This window comes from Trichosurus vulpecula, chromosome 8, assembly GCF_011100635.1.
Source record: "Trichosurus vulpecula isolate mTriVul1 chromosome 8, mTriVul1.pri, whole genome shotgun sequence".
In the NCBI taxonomy this organism is placed as follows: Eukaryota; Metazoa; Chordata; class Mammalia; order Diprotodontia; family Phalangeridae; genus Trichosurus; species Trichosurus vulpecula.
Genome location: NC_050580.1, coordinates 84,349,455 through 84,366,698, shown reverse-complemented (window position 1 = coordinate 84,366,698; position 17,244 = coordinate 84,349,455). Strand labels below are relative to the sequence as shown.

The 17,244-nt window shown below is 37.8% G+C and overlaps 1 protein-coding gene across 1 annotated transcript in view; it reads left to right on the top strand.

Moving 5' to 3' along the window:
- The window catches only part of HECTD2 (HECT domain E3 ubiquitin protein ligase 2), a 122,463-nt gene extending 112,304 nt beyond the window's left edge, over positions 1–10,159 (top strand). Inside the window, exons 20-22 of the mRNA XM_036735485.1 lie at positions 5,034–5,149; positions 5,714–5,857; positions 9,946–10,159. Of these exons, the coding sequence (XP_036591380.1) occupies positions 5,034–5,149; positions 5,714–5,857; positions 9,946–10,066 (381 nt within the window). The 3' untranslated portion in view covers positions 10,067–10,159. The remainder of the gene's footprint in view (positions 1–5,033; positions 5,150–5,713; positions 5,858–9,945) is intronic.
- Positions 10,160–17,244: the final 7,085 nt, after the last annotated feature.

The window sequence follows — 17,244 nt, the reverse complement described above, 5'->3', positions numbered from 1 at the left end:
CCTCCTAGGCTACTCCTCCTGCTTCCACCCCAACCCCCAGGAATTTGCCTCATACTTCACTGAAAACATTAAGGCCATTCACTGAGAGTTTCCTCTTCTCTCTTCCTCTCATCTTAGCTTTCTTCACTTTTTCCTCCTTCCCTCCTGTAACAGATAAGGAGGGGGCCTTTCTCCTTGCCAAGACCTTTCCCTCTATCTGACCCTTGATCCCGTCCCCTTCCTCTCTCTAATCTTCTATCTCTCCCTGTCTGCTGGATCCTTGCCTTCTACTTGTAAACACACCTCTATCACCTCCCTTCTTAATAAACCCTCACTTACTCTGATGTCCCTTCACCACCTCCTGAGTTCTCTCTTCCCATTCTCTGCTAAACTCAAGAAAGATTAAGTGCCTCTTCTGCATCTTCTCTCACCTATTTACCTCCCTGCACTCTGGATTCCCTCTTCATCATTCAACTGAAACTCCCTCTCCAAACTTACAAGTGATCTCTGAAGGGCCAGATCTGATCACTGTTTTTCAATCCTCATCTTTCTTGTCTCTTTGACACTCATCCACTCTCTCACACCTCTATATTTTCCTGCCACTGCTCTCACATAGCTGTCTACCTTTCCTTCTCAGTCTCCTTTGCTCCTTCATTTATGTCATGCATTTAGCTGTGAACAAGTCTAAAACCCTACCCTAAGTCCTCTCCACTTCTTTCTCAATTTTCTCTCACTGAATTTAAGTCCCATCTCTAATCCATCTTGGCCATGTGACCCTGGGTAAGTCATTTAAACTCTTAGTGCTCTCAAAAACTCTCTGAGGCCATAAGTTGAAGAGAAAGAGCCAACCTGTACTGGTAGAAGGCATTTCCTCATCTAGGAGTTCCCTAGACCAATGAAATTATGTGGCCAATGCCAATCCAATCTAATCCATTTAAGTTGACAGTGGAAAATGGGAAATGCATGGAGTGATGGATATTAATGCCACTTATAACAATTTCATGCAGAAGTTTCTCAATTGTAAATTAGTTGCCCTAATGAAGAGACCAAAAGAATGTATGAACTAACCTGTTTGCCATGTAAAGAGATGATGGAAGTCAAGGGCAACACCTGTTTTTAATATAAACTCATTTGTAAAATCTAGTGGACGAGAATGGTAGATGACTATGAGTATATCATCTCAAAATAGTGAAAAGCGGAAGACAGAAAAAATGAAACAGTAAATAAAGCTCATCCAGAGACTCAACTAAGCAAAGTCATCCCAAGTACATTTAAAGATGAAATTGGAAGAAGGAAAATAAACAACTGAAATATGAAAAAGATCTGCTGGGATTTTTATAACATAGTGTCTTCAGTATCAGGGTACTTTGGAAAGTGATTCTACTCTGTCTTACACAATTCTGTAGTTTTTGCACATGTGTAGGTCATGCCTACATAAAAAGATTGGATGCTCCTCAAGGAAAAAGACTTTCTTGCATCCCCTACAATGTATTTACACATTGGGGTGTATGGGGTATTGAGAAAGGAGTAGTACCTTTGGTGTGAAGGCTTACCAACTCCTTTCCAGGGCTGCTCATCCACTTTTGTGTCCACATGTTTGACCCAACTCTCACCTGTGGCTTCAAGAAGTTCTAGCATGTACAGCAACCACACCCAATAAATGTCTCAGCCAGGTTGAGGGTAACTGACAGGCCTCAAATCTGTCAGTGATTAGGGGGATGCCCACATCAAGCATGTGAAGAATTTCCCTGGAAGAATGGACAGATGAGAACAGTTTGTTCCAGTGGCCATGAAGGCAGCTGAAGCAGGCATTGTAGAACACTTAGAGCTTGGTCAGACATCAAAGATGCCAAGGTCATCCACTGCATTCTGGGCCATTATCAGTTGTCCTTACTTTTGTCTTGCCACTGGACTTCGAGGACTCAGGAAGAGAGAGTGAGGCTGATGACTTTGTGTAACTCTGCGTGTCTTAAATCCAATGCATGAGCAAGTCAAGATGTAACCTGTGATATCATTAGTCCTCTTCAAAAACAAAGGACAAACAACACATTGCATAAGTTTAATAAGTACTTGCTGAATTGAAATGCATTCGGGATTCATTCCTGACTCCCCAACGGAGAAGCCATTATCATTTTGATATCATATCATCATAGACCTGGCTTTACATTTTGAATCACTTTCAGTTGCTTATACAGGAAGTGGAAATATCAAGGAAAAGGGCAGAAAGGGAAAAGCAGCTGGACTAGATCAAGTACACAAAGAGGAAGCCCATGCTGAAGGTGACATAATTGTCAAAGAATTGAGAGGTCCTCAATAGCTGAAAAAGGAGAATTTACCAATTAAATGGAAAAAAATCTTAGATCTCATTGCTACTAAAAAGGTTACTGAGAGGATCAATAGGTAATAAACGCATACATCTACTTTTCCAGCTATATAAATATGATCACCAAAAGTGTTCACCACTATTATTGAAGAGATCCAATGCAAAAATTACTGTTAGGTGATGATATTCGCTAGATAGTCCTCTTTGTGGGTAACATTGTGCTGATTATGTCAGTCCTCTCAACATTGCAGAGCATCCTAAATGAAATCCAAAATAATTCAAAAGAACCTTTGCCTAACTTCATGTGGGAAAAATTAAAAAACATGTGGATGAAAATTACCCGTTCAAACTAAGAGACACAATTCTATGAACCATTTACAGAGCTTATCCATCAGGGTGTGTGTGTGTGTGTGTGTGTATGATAAATAATAGAAAGATGATAGATAGATGGATGGATGGATAGATAGATAGATAGATAGATAGACAGACAGACAGACAGACAGACAGACAGACAGATAGATAGATAGATAGATAGATAGACAGACAGATCTGGCACAGACATTTAAGATAGACAGTGAGTAGAGTAGAGTTGAACAGATGGAAGAGAATAGGCTGGATTGCCTTTGAGGAGTTGCAGAGATCTTTTAACGACTCCAACATTTTCCCCCATAACAAAGGCCATTTTTTTAAATATCAGGATTCTTCTACTAATGAATGTTTGTTTCATAAGGCACTATAGTCTCTGAAGAATTGAAGTTGAGGATAACTCAAAGTGGAGTAGAGAGAGTGGCATGGTGCAATGAGCTAGCTGCAACATATTACAAACAAGAAATTACAAATACGAGGTAATATAAAGGTTGTCATTAAAGAAAATTATGATCCAAAAAGCAGATGAGGATGAGAGTAATAGATTACCAATAGGTAATCTAAATGCTTCATTAGCATAGTCAGGATATGAATAGAACTCAAGGGAGGCTCGAAGCACATTGGTTGAAATTCCCATGGCAAACTTTTGGGAGGACATGGACAAGAGTCACCTGGGACAGGCAGGATGGATGATGATCTGCTTCATTGAGGAAAGTACTCATCAGTAAGACCCTAAACTTGTCAATGTATTGAACTTGATAAACTCTCCTGACACTCCATAGTGGGAGCCAGAAGTTAACCCCTAATTCTTTTCAATTCAGCAAGTATTTACTAAGCTTATACAATGTGCTAGATGCTGTAGGGGATGCAAGAAAATCTTTGTCCTTGAGAAGCATGCAATCTTTTTATGCGGGCTTGACCTACACACACGAAAAAACTAGAGAACGATACAAGATAGGATATAATCACTTCCCAAAATATATGATACCAGCAACAAATATCAGGCCAATAAGTACTATGAGAGAACAAGAAGTAGAGAGATTACCCTGGACTAGAAGTCAGAGGAGCTTCATGGAGGAGGTGGGATTTAATTGGGATCTCGAAGAGTGAATGTAAGTCAGATTCTTGTTGAACCATTTGCTAAGAGGCTTGGATTTGAATCTCCCATCTGGAGATTATGCTTACTGTCTGTGTGGCTTTGGGCAAACAACCACTATGAGGTGATGGATGGTAATAAGAAAGGCTGTATTGCATAGTGGATGGAGAATCAGCCTTGGAGTCAGAAATACCTGAGTTCAGGGCCTGTCTCTGACACATAGAATCATAGATCTATAGTTGTAAGTCAGAAGTCATTTAGAACAACCTCCTCATTTTACAAATGAGTGAACTAGTAACTGAGGTTAAGTAACTTGTCTGAGGTCACACAGGAAGTAAGCAATAGAATGAGGATCTGAACCCAGGTCTTCTTGACTCCAGGTCCAGTACTTTTTTCTGATTTACCACACAAGGTTCATCCACAAATTGTCTATGTGATCATGGCCACCCTGATGGGTAACTGAGGACATCCTGACCTAATTCATTACATATAACCAGCTCCAGACCAGAGTGCATTTCATATCCTGTGCAGTCATGGACCAGTGACATATTGCCATCTGCCCTGAAGCTTTGTGGACGGCATTGCTGCACACATATAAACTTTCCACCTCTTAGCTCTGGGCACAGTCATCAAATCAGTTATAACCGTTGCTTCTGGAAAGGGCCTGTCAATTGCCCCTAAAATTCCCCAGATCGGATACTGTTCCCTGACCCCTACTGCTTTATATATGTTATCTCCTATTACAAGAATATAAGCCTCTAGCAGGCTGTCTCTTTAAATTTTTATTCCCGGTATGATATATCCAAATCTATACCAAAAATAACCAAAACTACTTGACTTTATGGAGTTACTCTGGGGGATGTTCTTTGCAAATCTTAAAGCTCTACATAAATTTATTACTTATGAAAATAATTTCCATTGTTATAAAAGTAGAATTGGTGGCACTGGGGAGCAGATGAGTCCCAGCATACTGTCCAGTATTCTCTACTTCAGTGGTTTATAAACTGTAAAACACTATATCAATGTCACAGTTATTAATGATCTTAAAGAGTTAATTTATTCCCCACAGTTTAAAAAAATGTTATTCTTTAGAATTAGATCTATTAACACTGAAGTTGAGAAAATGCTTCCTCAGTGTAAAATACTTGATTCATCCTAAGAAAGCACACTCTTGTGATTTTCAAACATTTCCAATTTAAGTTTTTCAAACCATTGTCAGAAGACTTTTTATTATGACTAATAGTCATTTTAATTTTTAATTATTGGCAGCTGCTTCGCCCAGAAGAGGTAGAAATTCTGGTCTGTGGGAGTCCTGAATTGGATATGCACACTCTGCAGAGAAACACTCAGTACGATGGCTATGTGAAAACTGACCTTACTATAAGGTAAATTTTTTTTTTACTTAAGAAAATAAAGATTATGTGCTCTGTGCAACATTTTTTGGTCATTCATGCTCATTTAAACACCAAAGGCTAGCATGAGCCTTCTTAGCAGAGAGATGCTGTTAGGAACATTTTAAAAGTGGAAGCACTTGGCGCTCCTCAGAAGAATGGTAACAGCAATATAAATTTCAAAAAATTAATGAGTTGATAAAAATTGAAGTACAATTTTGGTCACAGAGTATGCAAACGTATGTATATATAGTTTATATATGTGAAAGATGAATAAATTTTAGTAACAAACTATAACTAGAAGCATTGCATTTCATAAGAGAAAATGACTTTGTTACTACCCATGGTTGGACCATTTAGAAGTCTTTTAAGGTCTACCAGAGAAATTTTCTTCATTTATAGAACTACTAAATTAGCTTAACCTTACATCAAAGGAGTTACTCTGTTTGAAGGGATTTGTTTACCTCTTAGGGCTGATTTTATTCTAAGATGTAGGATAACTATGTTGGTTTTTTTTTATAAAAAAAACCTTTTTAAAATTATTCTTTATTATGATAGATACTTTTGGGATGTTGTGCTTGGGTTTCCTCTTGATCTTCAAAAGAAGTTACTACATTTTACCACAGGAAGTGACAGAGTACCTGTAGGAGGGATGGCAGATTTGAATTTCAAGATTTCAAAGCATGATACTTCTACTAACTGGTAAATTTTCAGTTTTATTTGTATTTTTATTCTACAGGGTTGAAAGTATATATTTCTTGGTGAAATATGTCTTTTTGGCATAATAGATTTTCTTTTTCTCCCCATTCCTTCCATTTCTTCTTTGAATAAAAACTGGATATCAAAAATTAATGGTGAACATTTTTGACAAGTCATTATTACAAATTGGCACTTTCTGAATATGAAAAAATCTCTGAGCAACAACAATAAAATTATTTAACCTGGCCCCCAGTTACTGGAAAAAATCATCAGGAGACCTGGCAAGCAGCAGGTTCCATTAAACCACTCATAGTCATAATGTTATGGTAAGTCTCGTGGAGTAGCTCTATACTGAAGGATCAGTCCTTTCTGGGAAGTGTAATGTTGATTCAGCCAATCACAAAGGTTTCCAAAGAGTTGGGGGTACATATGTGAGGCCACCTGTCAGCCCTGCCACATACATTTTATATCGGTTTTCTCTTACACTACATTGAATTTTAGCTACTGAGAGAACTCTCTAAATTGCGCTATATTCCTAATGCTGTTATAGCATGGAACTTGGCTTCATACTGTTTGGATGAAATGTCAGTGTCAGGAGATAGAACGCCATTAACAATATCATCCACTTCTACTTTCCTACTTCAGAAATGTTGTGTAAATTTTTTAGTTCCCTCAGTAGTATTGTTTATTAGTACCTTAGCACAAGGTTTATAATCAATGTGAAGGTCACCAGTGTGATAATAAAATCAGGAAGGCTGTGGAACGCTTGCCACCGTCACTACCATCATTATCATATTACTCATAAGCTAGGAAACATTAAAGTTATGTCTCCACGTTCACCTTAAAATCACTTGTATGGATATTGTTTTCAGTTTGAGAAAAATATGGAGATGATGTATTGCTATTATGATTGAAAGTAGAAATGTTTCTTGCTTTTTAAAAGCTGTTATGTCCTCCTTAGCTTATGAAGGGAAGCAGCATGGCACAGGAGAGCACCAGGCTCGGAGTAAGAAAGACCTTGGCTTCAGACCGAGCCTCGGCACTTTCTAGCTTTGTAACTATGGTCAAGTCAGTAAGACTTTCTGCGCCTCAGTCTCTCCATTTGTAAAACTGAAACCATTATATTTGTGTTGCCTTCTTCACAAGGTTATTGTGAGTCTCAAATGAGATGATAGATGTAAAGTGTTTTGAGAACTTTAACAAAGAGGCACGTTTGGTTCTCGTGATTTTATGAGCTACCACCATTAACATATATTCATAAGTATCTGAATAATAATTATTTTATAAAGGACAAATTTTAAAGCCTTATAACAAATTTTTTTATAATGTTGGGGACTGGCATGAGTATAAGTTTGATTTAGGCATGATTTGTTCATTAAAATTACTTATGTTTTTCTCTAGTTTATTCTGTTCCCTAGTGGTTATTTCAAGACTGGAGTTTAGGCACAGAGAGGGAAACAGAGAAATAGAAAGACAGAGTTAGAGAGAGAATGCCTTTCAGAACTTAGAGCATTATACATTACATATTGGAACTGAGTTGAAAAGAGAGTTGAAAACTCATGACTCTGAGCTCCAAGCTCTAAAGTCATATGAACTGGATCTAATTTAGAGGGGGAAGGAGGTATGAGGTGGGGGGCAGCAACAGTCAAGGAGGAAAACTACTCTGTTATTATCCATATCCAGGGTTGCCTCTAGGAAATCTCAGACTATAAATTGGATATATAGCTCCAGGTCTCCATAGATATGGGTGAAAAGGTTCCCAGATTCCAAACAGAAAACAAGGTCATGTATTTGAGAAAGCCTTTATTTTGCCCCCAGTAAAAGTGTAAAACTACATAAAGGACATTTGGTATCCAACAAACACATTCTCCTCCCTCTCCAGTAAATCTTATCTTCCTCCAGGATCCTAATACGCTCCACTTTCATAAGAGCACCCTGTGGTTTGGATTCCTCTCAAAAGGGACATGAGCTTGGAGTTGTTAGGAAAGAAGCCTTCTAGTGAGTACTACTTTCATCTAAAGAACCCTGCAGGCATATCCAGCCTTCTGGGACTGCCCTAGGTTTGGTCTGACCCAGAAAAGGAGCCCACTTTGTGTTGCTAAAGAGACAACTCCTGTCCCATCAGACCTAAAGCATCCAAATAAGTCACAGTAATGGTGGAGGACTGAGTCCAAGGCCCTTACACCCACCATAGCCTGGTATTAATGCCTTGCTATTCCTTCAGCTTTAGGTGCTAGGTACCTGATTGTCTTCTTCTGAAATAGCTAGAGCTGTCTAGAAAATCACCCTCCTCATTGCTGCAAAGCTAGATTCTGGATTGTGCCGCCTATAGACTGTCCTCTCCTTTATCCAGAAGGCTGAAGTTCAAGAATTCCCAACATTATTCACATGGTTCCCCTCTCACCATCTGCCATCTAAGTCTGAGATGTTACAATATAGCCTTTCAAGATGGGGCCAGGGGCTTGAGGTCCAGGGACTCTCTTCTTAGCCATGTGAGTGTGAGTGAGAATTCAAGAAGTTTTCCCATGTACTTCTACCCCAGGACAGCCATTCTATTGCTTTTAAGAAGAGAGAAAAAGGGCAAGTCTATAATTTTAAAATTCTCATTTAGGTCAAAGGGTATGAACAAACAGTTGTCAAGAGAAGAACTGCAAAGTATTCACAACCACATGAAAAAAATTCTCTAAATCACTGACTAGTAAAAGAAATGCGAATGAAAACAACCCTGAGGTTTCACCTCATACCCTGCAAAAATGACAAAAAACAGCAACCACATTGGAAGGGTTGTGGAAAGATAGGCATACCAATATATTGTTGGCGATGCTGTGAAATGGCACAATCATGTTGGAAAGCAACTTGGAATTACTCAAAGTGACTAAAGTGTCCCTATCCTTTGGACCAGACACTCCATTACTGAGCTTACACCCAAAAAAAGCTAGCAATAAGAAGAAAGTTTTCATATACTCCAAAATATTTGTAGCAGCACTTTTTGTTAATGCTAAAAGTTGCAAACAAATCAAATGCCAATCAATCGAGGAAAGGCTAAACAAATTGTGGCACATGAATATAATAGAATATTACTGAAATATAAAAAAATGATATGTGTGATGAATACAAAGAAGCTTGGAAAAGATCTACCTGAACTAACACAAAATGAAGTAAGCAGAGCCAAGAACACGGTATCCACAATGACCACGACAATGTAACTGGAAAGAACAACCATATACCAAAAAAAATTATGAAGATCAAGTGGAACTCAAATGAAGAGATATGAGAAAACACCCCCAACCTACAAGGAGGTGGAAAGTCCACAGGTGTTACACACTTCACATGATTTCAGACTTTTTCATTGTATCAATCAGCTGTGCTGAATTTCTTTTCTTCTCTAAAAATATAATTTGTCATATAGCTCTCCGGGAAGGGAAAAGGAGGGACACATGGGATACTAGGATGATATAAGAAACAGAAAATATCAATAAAAACTCTTTTTAAAAAAGAAAGAAAACTTCCCCATTTATAGGCCATCACAAAGGACTGGTTTCTCTCAAAAGCAGTCATCCCTGAGGAGGCCAACATTCATTCATAGCCTCTGAGATCCATCTTTCAGGGGGTGCATCTATACTCTCCATAGAACAGTACAAAGAGAAGCCTCAAGTAAATGCTCACCACATGAATACTTATCAAACTGGTCAGGGAACTCCTATCAAAACATGACCCTTGACAAGAGAAAGAAGGTGCATCCTAGATTAACTACAGAAACACTAAATGGAGAAGGGAGTCTTCAGCAAAAAAAAAAAAGGAAATTTGTTAAAGTAAAAACTGCAGAAGGAATACAAAGTCTGTGGTCTTTGAAAGCAAGATTATTTAAAAGTTGAGTGTATTAAATGCCTCCAAAATGTGTTCAGTACACCTACCTAAAATTCAAGATTGCCTCTGAAAACCCAGAAGGTGTGGTATGATCACGTAACTTAGAGAGAGAGAGAGAGAGAGAGAGAGAGAGAGAGTGTGTGTACTGGCATTCATTGGCAGTCAGCAGTTTTGCTTTTTACAAAAAAATGGGTTACTCTAATTAAAGCTTATCTTTTTTCTAGGCTACCAGTGGCCCATACCTGCTTCAACCAACTTTGCCTGCCTCCTTATAAGAACAAAAAAGAGTTAAAGCAGAAACTGATCATTGGGATTTCAAATTCAGAAGGTTTTGGGCTGGAGTGACTTTGGACCTGAAATAAAGTATTTTTATATGTAGCATCCACTCTTTTCTCATTGTGCCTTTACCTTTTTCTTGCTTCTGTCTTCAGCACTACAATAAGCTAAACGATTTTCAGATACTGACTTTTTGGATTATTAAATGTGAAGTACATTTAATCTATGTGCAGTTTTCAAAAACCACAGAAACTTTGGCACAGGGAAGGGGCGGGGGGAGTCAATAGGTAACACCAGGATTTTTTTTTAGGATCTCTTTTTATAGTACTTTGCCAGTCTCCATAATTATGTCACACATGTACCACTAGGGGATTGAAGTGCAATATTTAATGCATTTCTAGAATAGAACCCAGTGGCAGATTATGTGTTATTAACACACAGTAGCAAAGCATATAGCTACAACACAATTAATATAAGGCCTGTAGCCATATTTTCATACAGAAGTGAACAATTTTAATTGCAACGGAAATTTACAGTGTTTTTAATATTCTAGCTTTAGTTCTGTAAAGATTAAGCTGATTGTTGAAAAGCATGTAAATAATTGCTTTTGGGGGGGATGGAATTTTTAATAGTGTTATTTGTTGCTAAAGATTTATTTTTACAAAATAAATTCAGGGTTTTAGATGTGTATACAGCTTTTACAAATCAACAGGGATGATTGTACAGGAATGTAACTTTTCAGACTAACTGGGCTTAAGATTATATGCATTTAAGTATTAAAGTATGCACTATTGAAATTGGCAGAAAACTAGTTACTTTGAAGACCCCCTTATTTGTGTAACCATCGTGTTTTTAAAAGCACCTGGATGTCAGAAAGTGAAATCCAATCAAATTAGTTGTGAATGAAATAAATCCTAGAAAAGCACAAAATGAAAGAAATTTTCCTTTGAAAATTTGATTGACAGCCTGGGCTTACGTCCAGTCTTGTTTTTAATGGCCAGTAGTGCTGGAACCAACGACTGGAAAAATAGACTTGGAATGCAGGACAAAATTGGGTGAACATATCAAGTAAGATTTGTGTCAGAGTAGTATAGTTTCAGTATTTGGGCCCAAATATTCATTTTCCCCCAACAAATTCTAAATACAAAAAAAAAGTCCAAAGTAGTACGTGAGGAAAAGAGCTGCATTTCATTTCATAGCTACTGATGCATTTTTGCATTAGTAAAAGTGAAGCAGTTTTCTTAGCCTGTGACAGATTTTTCTTAAATTGTGATTTATTTCCTGGAGACATTCCTAGCTTTTCTTCTGAAAACTCAGAAGCTACCTATTATTGTTGCAATAACAATAAACGATGCCAGCATTTATTACCAGCAAACACCCTTTTTTAGATAAACTTTCCCCATCTTTTTCTGAGTTTTTGCTATCTCCTTGTTACACTCCCAGCAGCAGAATTTCAGCAAGAGTTGAAGAAATGAATAAGCTCATTCTTCTGAGATTTTGAAGCAACCAGTGTTTGGAGGAAAGGAAGGACCTGTTGTATGTACTTATCTCTCCTTCTGAAAGTGGCTCTGAAATACTTTGGGGATCTTAAGTGATCTCTAATGAATGGTGTCTTTACTAAGGAAATATAGAGGCTATAAAAGGTAGCAGACTAACTGATTTCGTCTGATTCATGTGCAAATAAAATCGCTTCTCCATTGTACTGCCTGAGCTAGACCATGAGGTGTTTAAAGTAGGTTGATAATAACTAATAAGCACAAAAGAATTCTATGTAAGTAATCAGGTTTAAATGTTTTAAGATGTAAACAAAGCTCTTATTTGATAAAGATGATTTATGGTTTCTTGTGCACGTTTAATGATGCGTCTATATACATCAATAGCTATGCCACTTTAGAAATATACAAACCTGTTGTTTTTAATGACTCATACCCACAATTACTGGAAAATTTGTGTCTGTTATGAAAATGAAAAATACAACTGTTTTAATTACTAAATTACACATTGCCTTTATTTATGCTCTCTCTGGTTTTAGTTTACAGTGTAATAATACCTCATTTTTTTAAAAAACCACTGCTGTTCTACTTTGTTAATTTTCAATTGCCTAGTAAGTTCATGTAGTTACATTTTTATATATCTGTTGTTAATAAACACTTCAATTTTTGTATTTTCCATAGTAAATTAAAGTATCGTACAATATTTCTTAGTAATTATGAAATGTCTCTAGTTATTCTTTTTTTTGTCTTGGCTTCACTATCCTGGTGATCAGGATTTTTTAAAGCTCTAGTTTTCATGCTAATCTGTATTGTGATAAGTTGTTCATGACTGGGCTTATTTTTTCGAGTATTAAAGTTGTGCTGTCTTTCAGGCCTCATTCCTTTTTTTAAAAAAGTTTCACACCAAATCATTTAAAGGAGCAAACTTCAAATGTCTTGGAAATCCCACATACTCTTCTCTTCCCTGACAATTTATCATCTCAGATCTGTATGTTTGCTAAAAAAAAAACAAAACTAGCTTCGTATGTATCATCATCATTATAAAAGAATATCTAAACAGCCGCTAGATTTCCACATCACTGCATGTCATCCAAATACCCCTAAAAGAGTCAGTCACTCAAGAAGGTAAAGACAGTATTTGGCATAGATATTTACAAAGACATTAAACAGAATATAAAGACAACATCTGATCCTACATGCTATGTACAAAACCTGGGAATCTGGCTTCCCCTCCGTCTCCCTCCCTCTGACATTTGTTATGCTTAAGGGAAGAAGACAGAATATAAGAATGATTATGGCTCACTCAAGTATTTTTAAGTACATCCTCTGAGTTAGGCTGGATGATTCCATTTAACCATTAAGTACCTATTGTGTCACTGTGTTATTCCCTAGGGAAACAAAGGTAAAAAAAGAAAAACAGTTCTTGACTTCAAGGAACTTACGTTCTACTGGGAGACCCAACATGAACACAGTGGAATAAATGCAAACTAAACTGAAAAGAACAAGAGTACAACTGGGAGATCAGGAATGGGTTCCCAAGAGCTAAGCTTTGAAGGCAACTCGAGATTCAAAGAAGCAGAACATGCATTCCAGGCATAGGGGGCAGTAGACAGAATGCTGAGTGTGGGGACTAGCGAAGAGACCAGTTTGTTGTGAAGGGGAGTAATGGAAAGAGACTGGAACAAGATTGTGGAGGTCTTCAAATGCCAAGCTAAGTTTGTGTTTTAACTTAGAGGCAATAGAGGACCCCAGAAGAATTTTACAAGTGGCAATGACATCGTCAGGGCTGTGCTTTTCAAAGATCTTTGGCATGGAGAATACACTGGAGGGCAGAAAGATTGGAAACTGTGAGGCCAGTTATAAAGCTATTGTAATAGTTCAAGGAAGATGTGATGAGCGCATGAATTAGAGGGATGGCCATGTGAGTGGAGAGAAGGGAACTCTGGGGAGATAGTGTCAGGGTGAGAGTGACAAAACTGTCAACCAGAAAAGGGAAGAGTCAGCAGTGACAGCTGGGTAACTGGGGAAACAGTGGTGCCCTCACAAACAGAAACTTTGGAAGAATTTGGAAGTATAGGGTCCAAGGTGAGTTCCATTTTGCATGTTGAGGTTGAAATGCCTATGAAACAGCAAAAAGGAAATGTTTAGTAAGCAGCTGACAGTGTGAGATGAGTTAAGGAGGGAGATTTGGGATAGAGTCATCTGAGTAAGAATGCTCATTGAAGCAATGGAAACTGACATGCTCACCAAGAGTAAGTGCAAAAAGAGGTAAGAAGTGGTCCCAGGGAAAAAGGCTTGAGAGACGTCCATGCTTAGTGGGCTGGAGTTGGGTGACCCAGCAAAAGAGAGAGAAGGAACAGTCAGACACGTAGGAAAGGGACAAGGTGACAGTAATCACAGAGGTCAAGGGAAAAAAGATAGATATATGTGTGCATGTATACAAATAAACACATGCACTTGTACAAGTATGTTTATATGTGTGCACATTTCTATAAACATATATGCATGTATCCTTTATATGTATGTGGAATTTGTGTGTGTGTGTGTGTGTGTGTGTGTGTGTATGTGTATATACATACTTCTTTTGGAGAGAGAAAGCCAAGAAGAATAATGACGAAAAATGTTTAGAACTGTATAGAGGAACACTGAGAAAAGGCCTTTAAATTGAGCAGCTCAGAAATCACTGGAAACCTTTAGATAAAGCAATTTAAATTGAGTGGTGGGATCAGAAATCAGATGACGAGAGACAGAGAAGTGAGTAGAAAGTGAAGAAATGGAGTCAAGGAATCCAGACAATACTTTCCAGGAGGTAAGCTTTGAAAGGGAGAAATGAGGATAGCTGGAGAAGAAGGCAATATCAAGGCAAGATTGGGGTTTCTTTGGTTTTTGAGGATTGGGGAAACGTGGATATAGGAGCATAGATTTAAAGCAAGAAGGGACTTCAAGGTCATCTGGTCCAATCTCCTTTTAAAGATGAGAAAACTAAGGCTTTGGGAGTGATTAGGCTAGAGCTACAAATACACTATGTTTGCTCCAAATCTAGTTCTCCTCCCACTGCACCATCTTGAATGTAGACAGCAAAAGAGGAGTCATTTTATTTATGCGGGCTCCAACATAGGTCACAATCCCTCTGTATCTGTAGTAGAAAATTTTTCAGTAGTTATGGACCCAAAAAACCCAAAACTGTATCATCTGATATCCAACCTTCTGCTGTCGAGCTACTTCAAACTTATCTTGGTCTGGTCCTTACACACCTTACACACTATGCCCCATACTTGAAGCCATTCCAGCTTGATAGAATGTTTCAGTCTTTGTTCTACTAAAGAACCCTCTATATAATGTCATATTGCATGACACCTTCATTTTTCCCACAAAGGGTTTATGCTTTCCATTCAAAGTCCGAAAGGCCTACTTTACCACTTTTATGTTACAAATAGGTCAAAGGTCCCGCCTATCTTCCTTCTCCTTTCCCCATCTTTCGATTTCTTGAAAACAATATCCACACCTTAAGAACAATCAACACAGTTTCTGAACTCAACTTTGGGGGTAATCACTTGTGTTTAAAAAGTGCCATAGAGCTTAAAAGGACCTTAGAGATCATCCAGTCCAACCCCTTCATTTTACATATCAGGAAACTGAGGCAGAGATTTTTTTTCCATTGTGCACTTTTGATATCTAAAAAAATCCCAAACAAATAGATAAGACTATTTTCAGTCTTCATGTTTCAGCTTCCTGCCTTTCCTGACTTCTTTCAGGTCTTGGGCAAATCTTACCTTCTGCAAGAGGCCTTTCCCAGATGCCCTCAATGCTAGTAGTGTCTTCCCTCTGAGATGACTTCCAATTTATCCTGCATATATCTTATATGTCTATGTTGTTATGGGCCCATTAGGATGTGAGCTCCTTTAGAACATTTTCACCTACTTATATTTTCTATTTCTGTTTTCACCTTTCTTTGCCCCCCTCCTCCCAGTGCTTAACACAACACCTTGGCAACGTAGTAAGTGCTCATTGACTTCTGGGCTTAAAGTTCTTCTCCTTTAAAATCCATAACCAAGGTCAAGTTCTCAAAGGAGATAGCTTCCAGGCTCCCAGTCACTTAGGAGTAGTGGTATTATGATTGATCTACATTTTCCATGAGAGAGCAGCTAAGAGGGGCCAGCATGGTAGGTCCCCCGTCTATTGCACTGCTCTAATGCCTTATCATTCTAACCCATTACCTGCTTTATCTCCTAGTTATCTCCATTTATTCTCCTCTTCATTCTTCTTCCACTAGAGAAGCAGATTATAATGGAAGAAGTCCTGGAATTCAGTTCAAAACACCACAGTTCCAGGCCTGTTTCTCCCCTGCACCAATCCAGTGACTCTGGTCAAGTCACTAATCATTTTTGTATCAACTTTGCCATGGTAAAAGTTATCAAGTCACTTTTGTATCAACTTTTGGTAAATGAGATCAAAATCTTCTTCCTTATTTACTAAAAAAAAAATCAAGGCCATTCGAGAAAAAGATCAAAGATTTAGATCTGAAAGGGACCTTGGAGGTCATCTTGTCCAACTCTCACATTTTACAAATGAGGAAACTGAGACCCAGAGGGCTAAGAGAATTTTTCGCTCATCACCTAGGTGGGATATGGTGGAGAAGAAATTTGAGCACAGATTCTCAGATTCTATACCAAGCACCCTCTCCATTAAACCCCACTAACTCATAAGCCACATTGTCTTACTTGTGCTGTCCTATGAAACTCCTCTGATCATCCCCCATTCCCTTCTTTCCTCCTTTCATTTAGTCTCTAACAGAGGGCTGTTATTTTTGTGTTTTGATTCCACCCCTGCCTGTCTTGGCTCTTCCATCCTATCCCCTTTCTCTTTCTCTCATCTTTAAATTCAATTTAATTTAAAATTAAATTTTAAAATTAATTTTAATTGAATTAAATAATAATTAGAATAAAATAAATAATAAATATTATATATAATATATAAAAATAAATGAAAATAATAATTAAAATTTTAATTTAAATTAATTTAAAATTTAAATTCAAATTTTAAATTCTTTTTTTTCTACTGACTCCTTCCTTATTGCCTATAAATATGCTCAATTCTCAGTCAGTCAGTTGGTCAACAAGCATTTATTAGGTACCTAACAAAAACTATGTGCCAGGCACTGTGCTAGGTGCTGGGGCTACAAAGAAAGACAAATGACAGTGCCCACCCTCAAGGAGTTTACAAACTATGGGCAAAAGTCTCTTATATCCTTAAACCGCACTACTCAACAGCAATGCTCACTCTGAAATCACCAATGATCTCCTAACTGCAGGATCTAATAGCTTTTTCTCAACTTTCAGCCTTCTTAACCTCTTCCAGAACATGGCTCTGTCCTGATTCTCTTCCTATTTGTCTGACCACTCCTCAGTCTCATTCACTAGACAATCATCCCTCTCGCCTCTACAAATTAAGAATATTGTCCAACTCTTTGTCCTGAACTTTCTTCTCTTTCTGCACCATCTTTCTTATTGATCTCATCAACTCCTATGGATTCAGTAATTATCTCTATACAGATGACTCCCCAAACTACATATCCAGTTCTAATCTTTCCATTGAATTCCAGTACTGACTTCTGCCTTCTGAACATCTTTACCTTGATGTCCTATAAATATCTCAATCTCAATTTGTCCAAAATGGAACTCAGTTTCCTTCCCTTACAGAATATTCAGAGTCTACATGGCCTTAAAGGCCATCTGGTTCAACCAATTCCTGAAC